General features: G+C 36.5%; 1 protein-coding gene across 1 annotated transcript; it reads left to right on the forward strand.

Annotated features, from left to right (window-relative positions):
* Window positions 1–8639: 8639 nt before the first annotated feature.
* On the forward strand, window positions 8640–11750 carry LOC128549819 (uncharacterized). The gene is made up of 3 exons (XM_053527483.1): window positions 8640–8700; window positions 10387–10398; window positions 11269–11750. Exons 1-3 carry the CDS (start codon window positions 8640–8642, stop codon window positions 11748–11750), a joined length of 555 nt encoding a protein of 184 aa, XP_053383458.1.
* The last annotated feature ends 8778 nt before the right edge of the window (window positions 11751–20528 follow it).

Here is a 20528-nt window from a genome sequence, read left to right on the forward strand (position 1 = left end):
GGACGGACTCGACACAGACCGAATACACCGCGACGGACGGATCTAAAAACACTCCCTCCCCCATCCGCAAGCCCTTTGGCTCAGGTGAACTAAAATAGCTCTCATGAAACTAAATTTGGCAACATTCCCGGGTGCCGCAGCCCTCTACTGTAATTACCTATCTCCTGACAGAAGAACTATTCCGCATAAATCACACACACGGAGAATTACTTAATCTCACGGAAACTTTCCCGACTATGTCATCACCCTCCTTCGATTCCTTAGAAAGCTCTGTAAAAACTTACGCCATGTCAATTCTATCCATTAGTAATTTGGTGATACGTTCCCGCGAATCGCCATATTAGACGTCTCAAAAAGTGACTGTAAACGTAAAATATCGCTGTAGATTCCAATACGTCTTATGCTGTGTATCTCACACTATCTGTAACGTTGGCAACGTTAGCTGATTCTCGTGGCTAGTTAGTATCTAACTCATGCCTAGAACCCCGCAAAAATGATGAAAACCCCGTTCTACCTAAAAACATAAAAACCCATTACAAAATCATGAGTCACGATTCATACGTTTTAAAAACAGTAAGTGCCATTCAACAGTGTACTTTCTGTAGCAACATTCATATCTGAAAAACATTTGCCAATATTCAGAAATATTTTTTCACAAAGAAATAAAAATTTTATAAGAAATATTAAAAAGCATATCTGACATTCATAAAGCGAGATCATTCCAAATTATAAAATTCATTTCATTCAATAAGAATGGATTAAAAAAAGCAATTAAAGTGATAAGTCCTCTGAACGTGAGGCAACAGACTTCTTCTTTAAAAAGTTGCGCGCATGACCTATATAATTACTAGCCGATTGGCGTTATCAACAAAAAGCCGAAACACACAAGGACAAGTGGAAATCCACGAATAAAAGTATTTCTCACATAAAATCTGATAAAATATATAAATACGTCTTTCAAAATCATTTGTTTTGTCAGCGGGCGTTATCGACAAGATGTTAATTTTGATTAAATTAAAAGAAAATCACGTAGTGCGCGTCAACCTCAGCTTACACAATACCCATTGTTACCTCGCCAGAGGTGCGCACTAAATCTCGCATAGTTCCACACGAAAATCTCCATAGTTTACACTAAATCTCGAGCAGAGTGCGCACTAAATCCTCGCCATAGCGTTCACACTAAATCTCGCGAGTGCGCACTAAATCTCGCATAGTTCCACTAAATCTCGCGCATAGTTCGCACTAAATCTCGCATAGTTCGCCTCTAAATTTCGCAGAGATGCGCGCCACTTTAAATTCCCACGCATCCAGTTCCACACATAACTAAATCTCGCAGTAGCATGCGCACCTAAATCTACGCATAGGCTCCAACTAGAATCATCGCATAGTTTCGCACTAAATCTCGCAGAGTGCCCACTGAATCTCGCATAGTGCGCACTAAAAATCTTCCATAGTTCGCGATATTCGCATAGTCTCGCACTAAATTCTCGCATATTCGCGCAAGACCATATACAGTTGCTGCATACTAAACCCTACGCAAAGTTTTGCAATAGATAGTTTGCACCAAATCTCATGTAGTTGGCGATCCTAAACCACGTTTTACCCCCTCTTCCTCACTCACAGCTCAAGAATTCTAACATGTCATCGTAACATCAGAAAATTCTATGTAATTCTCAGTCTGGTAATTTCCTCTTTCCTTCAATCCTCCTTTTTTTCGAGTCTCGGTAAATACTTCGTTACCCATGTCTTTTAAAGAACCGAGAGATGAAAAAATGTTTCTACAGTAAAGGCTTTGGTAATAACATACTGCTGTTTACACTGACTATTTTTTAAAAATCCAAAAAAGATTTTAAGGGGACGCATTACTTTGAAATTTAGAAAAAAGTGTTGGGGTATGATAATATTAACCTCAAAAAAGTACACAAGGTTTTTGGTACATGAAATGGATACTAGTATTCATCAACTGTTATAAGAGTACAACAAAGGATTGCTCACTAAAATAAAAATGAGAAAACTGAAACAAGAACGTTTATTGTTTGAATTACTTAAGACTTATGTGTACCATTCAAAAGTCAACAATTAAGACTTTGATATTGGTTGGCGAAAATAATAGTGCTTCACCTTGTCCCAAAAATTTATCATGTCCCTACAGATTCTAATTTAAAGAAAGAATGTGAATAATGGCACTGTCCTTGCATTTTTCATTTCGCAATGTAACAAAAAACACATTATTTATTTGTTTACAAAGTAGTGCATAAGAAAAGATAAACGTGGGTCAAGGAATGCCACATTCAAAACTAAAAGAGTATATTCCCACTTAATTACATTAAACATTATCGTTACAAGAAGTCTAGTGGCTTACAATAAGGGCCCTAGAAATTGTTGCGATCATTAATTTTTAACTTGGTAATCATGAACTACAATGCAATTAAATGTCAAAACACATTCAAACAAACATTTTGAAAATGTATTGTCTTAAAAACTTCCAAAAATAACAGAGTAAGGTATGAAAATTTGCGGTTGAGAGTCCCAATCAATTTGTATCATGTGCAAAAGTAACATTCTAACTCTGTTCACAAAAGTTTACTAATATCACAGCGGCATGACAATGATCAAAACGGCGAATAAATCAGTAGCCCTCACCGTTAATGTCATTTGAATAATTTGTCCCTTGAATTCTCCACCATACTATTTCATAAACATCTGTTTAGCACTAGTTGCACGAGAATGGCAGTCATTCCACAGTAAAAATAATGGGGTCTAATATTGTAAATGCAATCTCATCTATACGTAATTACGGATTATGCTGTTCAAGATAAACTTTATCTCCATAACGTAACGAACAGGTATACAGCTGTACCAACACTTTACTTACACTGATTTAAATTAGCAGTTCGGTTTAAATAATTGACTTTATATGATTCCATTTTGTTTTTGTTATTGTTGACAAAAATATAACGGAAAGGTGCACACAACTGAAGCGGAAAAACCGTTTGATGCGCAAGTAGTCCAAGGTAAGTAATATTTTTGACAAATGTCCACAAAATTAATGATTTTCTAATATTAAAGACGAATATCTGAATAGGAATTTCATATTTAGATAAGAAATATAATCATCGAACATGTTTTTTAAAAAATCGTACACGTGCTGACACCTAAATTGTCTCCCGTTTTTATTAGAGTTTTACCTTTCGGTCGTCCGGCGCAGTATTACATTCTTGCAGTGAATCGCCGAGAAAGTCGTGGAAAAATTAAAAACCATGTAAACAAACTAAATATTAGACCACCTTTTCAAGATGAATTTTCAAGTGATCGCCATTATGAATTTTAACCCGCCTGACACTGTGTAGCATCTTAGATATCGTGATCCTAAGGTAATTTCATGTGTAGAATGCGTTCATGTTTATGCCCTTCAATGCTAATCCCACTCTGGGACTTTTTTTTTGTTTACATTTTTCAATGAGAAATCTGCGTCCATCCCGAGCTGGAAAATGACGTGGCGTTAAATTTTTTACATGTTTAAAGACAAATCCTGGTGTGTATGAAACGAAAAATATCTATCCCTTCAACATTTTTAGACAACACTGTATTGTCAAAAAAATAACCTGTTTTTGTTCCTTATACAAAATCTTAATAATTTTGTGTTAATGTACTTTTCACAAAGACCTCCTCTGTTTTTCCTATTACAGTCATAGTAAACTACCCGTACAACCTTATCCACAAAATACTGAATATTACAGGTGTCAGCATCAGATTATAACATTTAGGAATGTATTTTATTTTCCCACCATCAATTTCTGTAATTATGCACCCCTTCCGCATTTCTTATGAACTGTGAAAAATTAGCAATATGCTCCCTTAACGCATTGTTACAATTATCGCTTAGATATATTAGCAAAAACATGAAATGACTTGATAATATGTTAAATTAAAGAAAGTCTTTACTTTTCACTGATCTGTCTTTGGACGCTGTATTTGTGTCACCAGAAGCTTGCGGCAGAGCATTATTAGAATGTCATAGAGGTCGGCTCATCTTTCTCTCTATTCTGCGGTCCCGTGCTAGCAGGAAATCGCCACCACTTAGTCTAGTCTGTGTCAAACGAAGAAACCTTCAGTACATCTTGAAGTTATATGTTTTAAGAAGATAAATACTAAATAATCTAATTAAATGACATTCATTTTTTTTTTTACGTTTATGTATTCAAAGTTTCTTTATTACGCGTAACACTATCACGTTCATTTTTACGATTATGTATTCAATGTTTCTTTAAATTAGTGGTAACCTATTACATTCATTTTTTACGTTTATTCTATTCAAAAAAGTTTCTTTAAATAAGTGTTACTCCTATCCACACATACCTAGTACAAACAGCCCGTAGTAGCACGTACTTTCTCGAGCAGTCTAGGTCATTGAGATCACGCCTAATTAAATCATCTTTACTTAAAAAATAAACAATAGAACTTCATATTTTTCTTCCGGGAGAACCAAAGAAGTTTCCATCAAATCCCACAACAGCATGACAGAGAAAACAATACACCAGCACGCATTATAGAGAAATCAATACACCACGCAGCATTAAAGAGAAATCAATTACACCACATAGAAATCATTACCCCACACAGCATTATAGAGAAATCAATACCCCCACACAGCATTATAGAGAAATCAATATCCCACACAGAGCATTATAGAGAAATCAATATTTATTTTTAAATCCTGCAAAATGATTGAACTGTATTTCAAATATGATGACTAATTTTTTTCATCTAAAGAATTCTTTGAATTATAATTTTATTTTTAAGTTTGATTTTATTGAGGGGTTTCATTCATTTATTATTTAAGTTTCCACAATAGTAATAATTTAACACCGCCAAAAGCAAGTGTCCTGTGGAATATGTGACATATCTATAAGATGTGTGTGTACTGAAGGATTGTAACCGGACATAATTGTGTAACTAATTTTTAATTTCAAAATGAAAAAGGATTTAATACAAAGTTAATATTTTAACTTTACATGAAATACCCACGGTTAATTGAATCCACACCAATAAGCAATAAACTTACACTCATAACGCTATACCAAAATATTTTTTACTGTAACAATTCTCCAATGAACCCAATAGCAATTAGATAGAGAGCTGTCAGTATATACCCGGATGTAGCAATGTGTCACCAGGGGCGTACCTGCATGCATAATAAACCACGAAAGATATCCTGAAAAAAAAAAGGTTCTCTTACACAGCAGGCATTTCAATTTCATTTTTAAAGTTAAAAAATATAAAAGCTAATAGCTGTTCATATTTTATAGAGGGAAAAGTCTTCATTAATATCAATTTATAGCAAATCAAATTTGCTTTTTCTTTTACAAACAGAGAATGGCGAAAAAAGTATTTTTATTTTTTGCTTCAGTTTTCCGTACAAGAATTACATTTTTACATGATATTTTGTGTGAAAGTACCTTGGTCAGTTTTTTGGATAAAAAATCTAAAGAGTTTTCTGGTCGTGCCTTTTATTTCTGTTTGAACGTCAACATTTGCTACTGACAAAAGTCGAATTAATTCTCGCCACACGATTCAGAGTTTAATAAATGCCTAAAGGGGAACGGGCCTACATGCCCGAGTGGCCTACGGTCGGTGACTTTACTTGCCATCTCGAGCGACGATATAGGTTCTAACCTCGTGTGGATAGAAGTCTTTCATGTGAGTAAAAATCATTAACGTGGACTTTGTGGATGTGCGAGGTTCTATCAAGATTGTCCACCTCAGCACAAAGTAATGCTTGGAGTGGGTACCTGGGATATTCCTTAGAGCCGGAAAGTCCCATATGACCATAAAATGACGTGTGACTGTTACAGCTAACACAAAGAAAATAACGCTAATATTTTTGTAAAAGTACCACCCAGTGAGGAACAATTTCTTAATTAAGATAAGCATTCTTGTCTTTTTCTTTAGAGACTTTTGTAATTAATATCAATACACATACTGCAATCTCTGCTAAAATATAACTGAACATACCTGTAAATGCCTTCTGAACGCTGGGAACTTATTCAGCAAGTTTTTCTGTATCAAATGAAGTTATATATTGCTTGACAAGGCCACTCCGGGAAACATCTGTTAAAACCTACATCATAATAATTATGCGTCTCTATCATTTTAGTTACACACATTTTATAATTACACACACCGAAACAACATAAAGCTTCGTCAAATTTAAAAAAAAACTCGCTTGGCATAGAAGTAAACACTACCTTTAAACACAAGAATTTTAAAGAGATGAAAGAAACGCTTTTACATTAACTACAACTGACACACACATAATTCAGGTTTTTATCACTGCACCAGACCATAAAAAAAAAAAGCCCCTCTGAAACAACATGTTATAACCCTACCCCCTGTGTAATTCTATTAAGACCCATGGTCCCGTGGAACGGGAAAATATACTAACTCCATTTCAGTCGCGGCATTTCATAACTCAAAACAAACACGCAGTTCTGTAAATGTGATCAGTATGATATTAAACACGCGAATAAATTTTCTTCCATTGCGTACCGGTCACATTTCTTCTCAATACGTTCTTGTCCTTAGAAAGAAACAACGCTTATTTTAATTTACAGTTCATTTCCCACAACGTAACAACAAAAAACTTGCTTGAACTGTCTCTGGTGAAAGTTCTTCTAGATTATAAAACCATTCTGATTGGCAGATGTGAAAATGTATGTCAACGTCATTTTACCTTACACGTGTATGCTAAAAATGTGTATATTTTGGTCAGGATAAATGTTCAAAATGGATTAAATAATAAACAAAACAGATGTTTACCAATGTATGATTTCAAATTCAAATCACATACAGAATGAATTTTCATTCATCAATTCGAGTTTTTTATAATTGCTATAACTGTGAATAGTTTGCATTCTGTTTTTGTTTTGTTTACATTCCCTAACATGTGCACAGTGCTGGACCTCTAGACCGGATGTTTTCATTAGTGGCGTTCACGCAAGTTTTTTTTGTAATTGACGAAAGCTAAAAATATGTGGAGCAATCTCTCAATATGGAATATTGCGACAATGTGACCGGTGCACGATGGAGATACATTATCGTTTTGTTCAATATACTAGTACGCATTCGTTCGGCCGAACCTGTGCGTTTTTAAGTGGCGTAATATACGATCGGAAATGGGATAGTATATTGTATCCTCGTACATGTCCGATGGTTCTTATAGAATACCTAGGGGTAGGATATAACATGTACAGAGGCATTTTCTTTCTGGTCTGGTGCCAGTGGTTTTTATAACTAGTATCTAGTATTTTTGAGAACAGCCGCAATTCAGACTGGCCTCCTTAGCCAAGTCGTTATAATTAAGGCCTTTGACTTCGAATCTCTAACCCCCTCACGACGGATGCAGACCCTTCGTTCCAGGATGTTAGAACTCTTGTGAGAGGAAGCCATCCAACTGGCTATCGGAAGATTGGTGACAGAGCGAGCCCAGTCAATTTTTTTCTCCCGGGGCGGGGGGTGTCCAAATGGGAAGTAGGTGTTGAGTGGGTAAAAAATATTGTTCGGGTCAACGGAGAGCGTTTTTTGAGCGTTTTAGAGGTAATAAACAAGAATCTGAATCCCATCAAAAATGTAATCATAACTTCAAAAATAAAAATCCAATATTATTTTTTACAAAATTTTTCCATGCTTTGAAAAAAACGAGCATACTAAATGGAGCGTACGGAAGAATAAAGGTATGTTAGCATTATACAAAAAATTCTTTTCTTGTATTACAATTTGAAACATATCGATAAGAACTTCGAGCAATGAATAGAAACCAAAATTTTCGATTTATAATGAAGTCAAATAACGTAGTTTTAAACGCAATTAAATTTCTTAAAAAAAACTTAACAACTTTGATGAACTGACAGAAAATGACATTCATTGATTACGTCATATACAACTGCAGCGTTACTCAAGATATTCCCATCATGACAGAAAGATCCGAAATCAACAACGAGATTACGGAAACACACGGAAATGCCGATTGTAAAACTAAAACAAACTCGGCTCATAAAACTGTGTATTCAAGTACCTTCGGATAAACCATGTTCCATTAGTGTACACCCAGAAGCGTAGGAAGGTCGCTGGCAGTCAGTGTGCAGGATTTCTTCGGGCAGATGAGGAAAGTGGTTTTTTTTATTTTCTTGGTAAGTCAAACTGTCCGCATGATACACACCCGCATCCTTTTAAAAGAGACGTTTACCATCCGAAGATTGCAGTACTCTCTTTCCGCAGCCCTATAAAATATATTTAGACAAACATATCAACTCTTTCCAAATAATTTTTAGGTTTTACCTCCGCCAATTAGAAAACGATCATGATGCTATCTTCATCATTTTTAATATGACATCTTACAGTTTAGTAGACTGTGATAATGAAACTGTAGAAAATGTTAATCAAATTCACTTATAAAACATGCGCATATTCCCTCGTCTAACGCACAATCTCAAGCACCCACCCCCTTCTAAGTAAGTAGTGTTTTCCGAAATGATTAGAACGTGTGTGGACTATCCCGATGTAAACTATATTTAGAAAACAACAAATACAAGCCCCAAATAATGAACTCATACCAGTGTAACTCTAGAATTTTTAAGAAAATGGTTCAGAACAGTCAAAGAACTATGGCCTTGTTGGCTACCTTCCTAGTCTTATTCAACAGTAAGGCTACATTCCAAGTCTTTTTTTATTTTGTTATGTTTCTCAATTATTGGTGCTATTCAAAGATTAATCAACATTTACGGATACCGTTTCAATATTTAGCCTAGAATTTGTATATTTCCGGATTTTTGTTCGTTTATCTTGGTAAATCTATTAAAGATAAATCAAAACTTTAGTGCTACTTACAACCAAGCAAACAGCAAATATGGAGAGTAGTTTTTCGGCGTAAGTTATTTGGTGACACGTTTCCTAAGCATATGACCGTCAGCAACATAAACGTAAAAAATGCTGTGATTGCAATAAGTATTTATGCTGGATCAACTATTTTGTGACGCTGGCAACGTAAGCTTCATCGAAACTTGTGGCAGCACTATCTAACCAGCCTAAAACACCAGTAAAAATGAAAAGCACATTTCCATACAACATAATAGTAAAAAGCACACGTCGCAATTATGTTAAACAACTTAGGCGCTTTCAGAGTGCATTTTTGTTGAAAAATCATTATGCCAAAATTTCAGATCAAGTTTGCACAGAAGAACAGTGTTAAAAATACATTATAAGGTAATGTTTTCCTTTACAGATGACCAAACATTATTTATTACATTCAAAAAAAGCGAGATACCAAATTAAACAATATTATCATCTCATATTAATAATGAATTTTAGAAAGCATTACGCCTTACAAAGATAAAGAAAAATCAAATCAGATTTTGTCCGTCCTCTTCACCCTGACAACAGACCGTGATCTATAGTTATTGTTGTAATGACCTACATATTATATAGATGTGCCGATATTACCCAAAAGGGGGAAAAGTACGGAGGGTATCCGCTTATAAACGTATTTCTTCAACCCCCTACTTAGGTCTAGCAACTACATTTTTTGAAACAACTGGCGTTATACATGTTATGAGTTTCATAATTTCAATTACAGTGTATTCCCCCAAAAAACGTACTGAAAAAATTTTAGATTCCTTTAAGTTTAAGTAATGGTGACGTAATGACACTAACGGTTAATTTCCGTCTAATTACTTATTTGCCGTGACGGTAACTCCGGCATTCTCCCCTCTTCCTTCTTCCGATCGTACATGTAGCTAAACGTGCATATACGTTCAGTAAATACATAGGAAATCCAGAAATCGCATACAAAGATATTACTGCCTCGAGTATCTAAAACGGTTCTGCAACCTAAAACTTCGAAATGTATATTCCACCATGTTGCGAGAAAGACTATCAAAAAGTGAATGAACTTTAAGAATATGACATACAGTGCTTCATTAAAGCTTTTAAAGGCATATTAATTTTGAATAAAATCCAATAATCTATTTGAGGACTAACTTACCAGCTGAACCATGTTTATCATATTTTACCACGACAAAGATGCTATAGTCCGGGCGTAATATATAATTAGAGATGATAATTGACGAGGGGGGGGCATGGCTGTGGTTTTGTGGCCCAGAGTGTGGTTGCGGTCCCAGTATGCGATGGCGTATAAGTACAACAGGATTAGCTGAATGTTATCTAAACCAAAAGAAATGAACTTATAACTAAGAATAGTTACGGCAGCGACTACACTGCATGTTATATTATTGTATGAGATGATATCACGAATGGTATGGAAGAATTTAGAATTTATCTGATTTAGTCTTTGGTATGGTTTGTTTATGTTGAAATTGTTTTTTTTTGTAGTTTTAGGGGAAGGTATAATTGAGGGTTTTTAAAGGTGGTGGTATTTTGTTTATATTGTAGAGGGTTTTGGTAGGTTGTTTATTTGTAATGGAGATTTTATGGGGGTTGTGGGATAGAGGGGGGGAGGGTAGTGGGGGTGAATGGGTGAGATGGGGTAATTGGTTGTGGATGGGGATGGGGGAGTGGGGGGGGTGGTGTGGTGTGGGAGTGGGGAATATGTTTGGGGGTTGTAGGGTTAGGTGGGGGGTTGTGGATGGGTTTGTGGGTGGTGTGAGTGGAGTGGGGGTGGTGGGTGGGTGTTGGGAGTGGGGGGGGGAGTGGTGGGGTGAGGGGGTGGGTGGGGTATGTGGTAGGGGGGTGAAGAGGTTAGGGTGGGTTGGTTTGGGTGGGGTGTGGGGGGGTTTGTGTGGGGGGGGTGGTTATGTGGGTTGGGGTTGATTGTTTTGATGTGGTTTGATTGGGTTGTTTTGGGTGTAGAGTTTGGTTTTTGTGTTGTTTGGGGGGGGGGGTTGGTGGGTTTGAGGTGGGTTTTTTTGGGTGATGGTGTTTATAGGTGTGTGGTTGGGGTTTTGGGGGTTGGGGGGTGTGTGGGGGGGTGTGTTTGGGGGTGGGTGGTGGGGGTTTTGTGGTTGGAGGGGTTGGGTTTGGGGGGGGGTTTGTTGGGTAGAATGAAAGTGAATAAATTATGGATTGGTGGGGGTTTGGATGGAAGGTTAGGGATTGGTTTATTCAGTTGTAGTTTTGACATTTAAAATTTAAAAGGTTGTGGAGCTTGCCTCCTAATGATGTTTTGCAGAAAAGATATGTAAATAATACATCAAACAAATGTTAATCCTAAATCATTCTGACAAAGTGGATTATGAGTATCGTTCTGTTGCCAAGAAGACAAGAAGGCAAGAAGACAGAAGGCTGCAGGCAAGAAGGCAAGAAGGCAAGAGGACAAGAAGCAAAAACAAGAAGCAAGGAGAGCAGGAAGCCAAGACGGGCAAGAAGACAAGAAGGCCCAAGACGACAAGAGGGCAGAAGGCAGGAAGACAGGAAGGCAAGAGGCAAGAAGACAAGAGTGCAAGAAGACAAGAAAGCAGAAAACAAGAAGGCAGGAAGCAAGAAGGCAAGAGGAGAACAAGAGCCAAGAAGGCAAAGGAGGAGGAAGCAAGAAGACAAGAAACAAGAAGGCAGGAAGACAGGAAGGGGCAATAAGACAAGAAGGCATAAGAAACAAGAAGTCAGGAAAAACAAGAAGGCAGGAAGACAAAAAGCTTAAAAAGGCAAGAAGACAGAAGACAGAAGGTATAATGGCAAGAAGCAAGAAGAACAAGAAGGCAGTAGTTTTGCTGCCTATATCTTGTGTAGTGGAAGGGTGAACAAATTGTTTCCAACAGAATGAAAGGTGTCAGCAAACAAAACCCTTTCCGACCGAAGTTAAATGTTTCCTTCCTTCAAACAACGATACATTAATATTCGGGCATCAAAATACGTCATAGTGGTGGCCTTTAAGACTGTAATGACCACATGGTAAAAGTCAATGAAGTGTTGAACAGCATTGTTCAATTTTTCAATGAGCTCGATATCTATTGTGGCATATTTCTGCCACAGGAAAGCTAGTACTATCAGATATTTGTAAACTTTCCAGGAAATGTCTGCTTTTTTGTGAACATATTTCAGCAATACATAATATTTTCTAAATATTTTTCTATTTTCTGCTAGCTTAAGATCTTCAGCGCTCTCGGTTTATATACTGGATTTGGTAAAGCCGCAACTATAAAAAAATATATATAAGCGGCATTTAGAGTTTTGGAAGCCAGGACTTATTTTCGGCAAATGTTTTAGAGCGCAAAATTTCGGCGATAATGCTTGGAACTGCCACGAGGATGCTCGGTAACTATCTCGATAATATTTTCACATTTCCAGCAAATTGTGCATTTTGTTCCTGAAAACATTATCACAATAAATTATTTTTTTCCGCGATATGTTTTCTATTTCCGGGAAAACTTTAGGCATTAACATAAACTTTTCTAAAGTTCGAAATATCACGATAATTTCTGAAAGTATCGCGAAAGCTTATCTAGATAATAAACGGCAGTTGTGGGCACTAAAACAAAAGGTTTTGAGAAAATAATGTAAAGTATCGCAATAATATTTTAGGAAACCTTCCACTATTGAGAAAATATTTTCAGAAAAACCTTCGCTTTTAACAACAATATTTTTTTAAGTGATCGCGATAGCTACCTACTATCTCGTGGCAGAATAAGCCCACCATACTGGCCAGTGCCTAAAACCCCCGGACACTTTTTGGTGATTTTATGACTCAGAACTTTTGCAATTCCGAAACCGCACGTGGCCTCACATTTCAAAGTAGTAATTTTAGTTTCATTATAAAACTCTATGCAAAAACACACAAAATCGTAAATTGCTATTTCATCATAAAAAATCATCCGAAGTGGGCCAGTAAAAGCTGCAAAATCGACCTTCAGAGTGCTTTAAATATTTCGGAACACTATTTCGTTAGAAAATGCAAAGAATCAGTGCTCCAAACAATAAAAATGAACAGACTTTGTTTGAAACAAAGCAATAGAATTCAGTCCTGTAAATTTTGTATACAGACATCCCTCTCCGCTCGATTGAGTTTTATTACCTGTTAATCACGTGATCATATGACTAGTTTCCTAATTTAATTGTATAACTGCCAAATATAACATAATATAAAATGCAATCAAATCTGTCGTATGCGGAAATTAATGTTTACCCACATGCAGATTCTGTTGATTCGTTTTATAACTCTTTGATGCAACTATATGCCACTATACAGACTCACGACGTACGGCACGGTCAACGCCGAGTTTATCTTATGAATTGTCTTCCCTTGTCAAAAATGCTGGCATTTTCTTCTCTATTGAATTAATATTATTATATAACAGAAATCGGTTAAATTTTCTTATATAAATACTGAGGGTAGTACAGAAATGTAAAACATGTTTTACCATCAGTTTTGATCAACTAAGAAAAAGAGTCGTCGGCAAACAGGAATACTTGTTTTCTCATTAAATTAGTACCTTGTCGCAATCTCAAATAACTGGCGTGCGCTGTATGACCGTCATTCGCCCCGCACACACAATGTTTACTTTTAGCGGTGGCGGATATTTGAAGGTAAATATTCTCCGGAAATACTTACATTCACACAGCTGTTTTGTTGACGAACTGTTCACAAAGCGTTTCGCTGTGTCCGAACAGGTTCATTCCAGTAAAACATCACGACCGCAAAACGATTTTTAATGGTGTCCGGATTTAGGCACTGGACCAGTACGTGTCCTCCGGATTTTTCTTCTTTTCCGGTCACGTGTATATTCCGATAAGGGACTTATGAAGGGGGCACATTTCTGGGACAGTTCAACTCCTTTAAAATAACTCACCCATTTTTAAAAGCTGTTACATGTCTCCGGTCTTATGGCACTTGCAACAAGTACCCACAGCTTACACCATTACATACTACTTGAATTTCGTTTACTTTTATTTCTTACAAATGGCATTCCTGTTTTAAAAAAGGGGGACAACCTTTTAAGAATAGTTTAAGTATCCAGTTTTCTACGGTACAGATTGTTCAAAATGTCTGTAACATATAGGTTATTTTTAAAAAATGTTGTTCCGTGTTCTAAAAATTCGTGGTTTTTGAGATATATTGTTCAATTTAATGTAAGGTTTCAGTGCACTGTGACATTTTCCGTTTCTGTTTGCAAAGATGCCACTTTCCCGGTCACTTTTATTTTTGCTGCACGATATCGAGAAAATGATTTTCATAAAATCTTTCACGGACTTTAGAGCACGAAGCTTTTATAACATACATGTTTCCCTCTGTTACTACAAAATTGTACAAGAAATAATACATTTCTTGTAGTAGGAAATTCCGCGCGCTGGTATTATACAAATTAAAATATTTAACTGCAACCGTGGTTAAGCGTGAAAATCGCGACTATCCTGTGACTTTTCGTGGCTGCGTAATTAATGTTTCATTGTAGGTAGAAACTCCACTTACTGTGTTCTTCGCGTAACTTTGAGTCTTATTATGTAAAACCACCAAGCGAGTAAAACAACAAAATAATGGATTCGTAATTTATGAATCCATGTTGCTTGATAATAGTTTTTATTTTTTATTTTCTTATTTGCTTTGGTTTGACGCTGAATTTTCCACGATTAATTCAGCTAGGTAAAGCAGGCAATTAACCTAACAAGTGTTTCCTGGAATTCATCTGTAACATGTACAAACCGATCTCCACCAAATACTGCAAAACTCCCCACATGATCATAGTGAAAGAAACGTATGATTCTGCACAATGTCTTCTGAGTTTTCCATCATAATCGCACAGAGAACATACTGCACGCTCGAAGTTCGAAAACTCACGCCCGGGCGAATCGGCGTTCACCCAGAGAAAATTAGGCAGTTTGACCCCGATTGAAAATGTTAAGACAGTTAGTATATTTTTCTCAACAAGCACTACAAATTCAACACAGACACGCGATAACACGGAGTAACTCCGCACTTGTCATTTGTTATACAACATATTTTTCCATTCACGTAAATGAAGACTGGTAAGAATGAAGGTGTTACTTACATTGCTAACTATAACCTCTGCTGTTAAAGCAAACCTGGCTCTTAGTTGCGGAGTCCGTTTCGAGTCCCGGTCAGAGCATGAATATTTGCATCTGCTTCAGCATCTATTTGGACTGTATATATAATTTTTATATCCAATTTTGAGAAATATTCCAACATCTGACGGGTGTGGATTATTTTAAAGGCTGAACACCACTAAATTTAGGCTGTTTTTGTAGAAAATTTCTTACTTCATAACAGTTCTTCCGAGCATTTATCTAGATTATCAAATTTTCGAAACGTACCATTTCATAAAGACCTTTAACGCTTTAGAAAAAAAAACAAAAACACAAAGAAAAGGATTGTAGACTTTTATATCAGAAACTACAGTTCGTTAAATGCAACCAACTGTATTTTCTTCCCTTCCGCTTCTTTCAATTTTTCTTTTCACGTGAATTTTCAGGCCGCCAATTTTAAACCATTTTCCTGCCTGCAATAGAAAGGTAGCAGGGGTAACACTGAGATTCGAAAATTTTTGGACATAGACAGCCCCGCTGTCATGTAGCGAGTCGTAATAGTGCACTTCCCTAAGGCCAACCAAATAATTTGTTCCGTTCGTGTCGGAACGTACCGCATCAATACTTTCATTTCCCGAGAAATAAAAATTCACTTAACCCGCCGCGCGTGCATAAAACTGTCGCGATTTTTTTTATCTGATTACGCGGTCTTATGGAATGAAAACGGTAAAACAGTTTTAATCGCATTTTAATGCGTCAAAGTGATTATTGAATAGGAATTCAGCGTCCGTAATACATGTACTGAATGACCCAAACTCAAAAAAAGCCAGGAATTATGTGTAGTTCCATCATGTTGTTTTAAATCTCGGCATGGTCTGGTAACTATTGCCACATATGGCCTTCGATGTGCCGGTAGGTGACGAAGTAGGCACGTTTACGATTGTTCAATACAGTGAAAAGAACAAAGCCCGACTTGTAAAGACGTACGGTGCACGGGGATTCAAGTTGTAAAATACTTGGCTTTTCACATTAAAAATTAAAACTGGCGATGATTTTGTTCTTTCAAACACTACTATAATGCACATTTATAATTCAATTATCAATATTGGAAACTATAAGCGGGACGCTTGAGTGAATCCAATAAAAAAAAAAAAAAAAATTACTAGAGACGCGAATAAAGCCCGATTTCCATCTAATACCGCGAATTTTCAACTCGTTAGAATACTAGACAGGAACAAGAATAACTTGTCCTGCTGAAGTTTGTTCGTAAGAAACTTTAATTTTGTCGAACGTCACCCTGAAAATTATCACCGCGATGCAGCAGTTTCCGGGAATTAAGGTAAGAACATATTCCTGCAAGCTGAAACGGTAATATAGTTTACTTTGACATATATACACGTACACGTACACATTACTATAGACAGAAAAATCTTATTCCTTCGGTTTTCCCCCCGTATAAAAAATCTTTGCATCAACTTAATTCGAAGTGAAAGGAACTCGTAATCAGCAAAAAATGTCATATTTGTATACCTTGCTAATACTTTATTTGCAGACGACTTCTACGAGACTGAACAGTGACGTTTGTTCTCACCTTAACATGTGGCGCTGTATCATACAGTCTTCCAAGGAACGTGGACGACTACAATTGGGCGCCCCATCGTCTGATTTTCCCAGAAATGGTATGTTAGTTTCCCCGCCGGAAACGAACTAGTGCACTGTTTTAATATAGCTGAAAACTGAAGGAGGAAGTTCTAAAACTTTGGGTTTCAAAAACTTGGGAACTGTTCATACAACCATAGTCTGGCTAGATTTAATTTTAACTAGAAAAACTTTTTTTTCCTAAATTTTTACTTTCTCTTTCATCTGATCCTCTTTGATCTATCTCATTTTCTGAGAAAAACGGGATATAATTATACAAAACTGAAGTGCCTTATCGCTTATATCCTGTAAAAACATAGGTCTGAAACGACTAAAAACAATATTATAGGATAAGATAATAAAATTCCTATTTGTCTCAATGTTATACCTTCATTAAATGAACTGCTATATAAAAACAAATAACGAAGGTTTGACGAAATGTGATTTGTCATTGTTTTCTATAACTTGGCAGACGGACGCATCACTTACTTGTACATCCCAACTTTATAGAATCTGACTCACTGAATATTACGACGCCGTAAACACGTAACCTGGTTATCCCCACTAAGTCAATAACTGACAGTCCTCTTAGTGCCAAGAAGGGAAGCTACATAACAATTATGACGCACCAGGGATCGGACCCACGACCTCCCGCACTCGAGCCGGGCGCACTATCATAGGAACACCATGCACCCTTAAATATATCATCCAAAATATGAAATGTTTCAATAGTGTATATGTTTGTAAATAAAGTTACTTTCACTGAGTATGGTACTTTGAAACGCTGTATTAATATTGCTATAGGCCTATATGTCGGCTCATCTCCCAATCTGCGGTACGTGTTGCTAGTCATTCTTCTGCGCCAGTTAGATTCGCCCACATTGTCGAGCTGTTGTCCCCAATACAGAATCAACAATTCAACATGTTGTTTTAGATGAAAAATAATTCACTGCGTCAAATAAAATAACTCGGACCAGAAATCTTAACGTATTCCATGAATTATGGAAAAACACTATATTTTATTATGAAACGTGTTTCGTAAGTTTAGCTGTGAAAATGCTACACGCTTATTATCAAATTTGAATTTGTTCATTATTAATATTCTCTTTGAAGAAAAGCCTTAGTAAACGGTGTACAAGTCCTGATTTTTGTCCAAACAATGATCAGAAAATGTCTTGGAAAAGACAAGATTCAATCGTATCCTAAACAGTTTTTCCTAAAATACTTTTTTTAAAAGAAAAAATCTATGCTAGCAATAAATGACGACAAACTTGATAGTTTTACATCTCTGTGGTTATTTTTGTTTATTTTCAAGAATGTTAAAACAAACCCTGTATAAGTTTTCCTGAAAGTGCGGAATAATTTTGAAAATGAGAACTTAATTTCACGACAGATGGATTTATTGTAAAAATATCATACTTACCTCAGTTTCCCCGCTTAAAATTTACCTTGTGTTTCATCCATGATTTTTTTGTCCGAAAATTCTGGTGAGTATTCAGATTTCTTTCCAGCACAAGTGGACCTGTCTTCTTTTATAGCACTGTATGATTTAAGTGCAAGTACAAAGAGACGATTTTTTTCCCCGTCAATTCTAGTCACCGTGATCAATCCGCAAATATATCCTCTTTACCTAAATAACACCAAAGCTGGTATGCACATATATCTTCCGATAGAATAAAACGGCCCCGACCCACAACCTCACTGACCGCCCATTTCACCTCAGCGGTACGAGCCACAATTATGGTATCCCGTTCCCACAGATAAGTAAGTTCAATATGACAGGCTACAAAAAAACTATCAATGTTGATGCCTGGCAATGCTCATATATTTTAGGGTTTCATTTGAAATTGTATTATTTACTGAAAAATCTAATATAAAATACATGACAAAATTTTAGTATTACAGATTTTTTTACAGAAAAGTAAGTTATTACAGTGTAAAACTTATCATATCGCCAACAAAACCAATGAATTATCATGATTCTTGCATATTATCTATGGTCATCTTATTCACAAATTCTTGTCAAGCAGTCACCAGTTGACCCCTTTCAAATAATAATTATAATAAACCGTTTGTAGAAGCATTGTCACGTGATAAATATTTACGACAACTGAACAGCAGGTCCCTTGTTTATTCATTTTCACACAATGGGATAAATTATGTATGCTGCTCTACGAATTTTAAGAACACACCGTTTAAAAGAATTCAAAGGACTATGGTTCTATGGTATTGCTACATCCTAGTTTAAACGCAATAATATTTCCAAATACTTGGGTTTTATAATCCAACGATTTATAATCCTACAATTACATGTTTTCCTCAGTAGTTGCAGTTAACTAATGTCATCTTAACCCGTAGTTGTATTCGTTTTTCTAGGTGTAATTTATATCTTAAAGATAAATCAAATAGCCACGACTTACACATCTCAAGCCGAACAGGCAAATGTTGAGAATATTTTCCTCGGCGTTCGTATTTGGGCCACGTTTCCTAATCCTATTGACGTCCGCAACGTAAACGAAAAATAAATGGCTGTGGAAGTAATACGTCTCTATGCTGTTTCACTATTTGTGACGTTGACAATGTTAAACTTCATCGGTACTTGTGGCGGCACTACACCATCCTAGATATCAGAAAACGATAAAACCTTTCCAAACCACTTAACTATGTAATGAAGTCAGACGTCGCAATCACTTAAACAGACTTAGCGCCTCCACAGCGCCTTTCTTTCGAAAAATAAAAACATCATGCCCATATTCAGATCAAGTCAGCACAGAATAACACAGTTAAGAAGATACATAAAATTAGTCTTGTTATTAGCTAAAGATACCAAACATATTTTTACTTTACAAAAAGCGATATATCCAAATTACAATTTCATATCATAAAAATAATGAATTTTAGGAAAGCAATTCCGACGCCTTAAGAAATAAACGAAAAAAATCAAAATAGTCCGACCTCTTCACTGAGGCACAAACGTATTCTAAGTAAGTTTGTCAAATTAGGTTTCAGTGTATTCAAAGTACGAAAAGATGTGAGATTCCTTTGAAGTTAAGGTAATGGTGAACGTAATGACACTCCGCAATTCCGTCCAATTACGTATACTGCCGTGACGCAATTTCGGCAATTCTTCGGTCGTGCATGTAGCTGAACAGACTTTTCCATAATAACCGAGGAGTACCGAAATCGTGTACAAAGTGGTGGGGGGGGGGGCGGGGGGGAGGGGGGGGGGGGGGGGGGGAGGGAGGGGGGGGGGGGGGGGGGGGGGGGGGGGTGGTGGGGGGAGGGAATGATTATTATAATAACGGGTTCCGTAACCTATAACCTTAAATGTTTTATCTCTCCATGTTTGGTGAAAAGAAGAACTGCCACAAAGTAAATATTACAGCGTTTATCAAGCTTTTAGAGGAACATTTGAATAAAATCAGATAACCAATTGAGAAACAAAATAAAGCTTCACCATGTTATTTATCATAAATCTTACCCACGACAAAGATCACGGTGGGGAAACCACGTGACTACATCGGATAACGATGCACGAGCAAAAGTGCTAAAAACTAAGGCCCGCGTCAGGTATGTTTTTTGATTTTTCACTATAACTTTTTGATCTCGCCATTGTTTTTTCAAAAACAAGATATCGTGCATAAACCCCGCAATAAAAAGCTCTTTCAATCCGGATATATGTAACTTGATGCAACTCCCTTCCCGTTTTTACGTAATCCTTCTTGCCCAACCGATCGACAGATGCAAAATATTTGTGGTAACGAGAACACCGTCAAGTTCACAAGTAACGCGCACCTAGCACAGATTCTGCAGACAGAATTTTACGCTGTGATGTCAGGTTTAACAAAATAAAGCTGTCATCAGTCCACAGTCCTGTCCCAAATATTTAACCATGACTATTC

Source organism: Mercenaria mercenaria, chromosome 16 (assembly GCF_021730395.1).
Source record: "Mercenaria mercenaria strain notata chromosome 16, MADL_Memer_1, whole genome shotgun sequence".
Lineage (NCBI taxonomy): Eukaryota > Metazoa > Mollusca > Bivalvia > Venerida > Veneridae > Mercenaria > Mercenaria mercenaria.

Bases quoted from the DNA above. Each gene is read 5' to 3' on its own strand.
- LOC128549819 (XM_053527483.1), top strand. From the start codon at position 8,640: ATGGTTCAGAACAGTCAAAGAACTATGGCCTTGTTGGCTACCTTCCTA.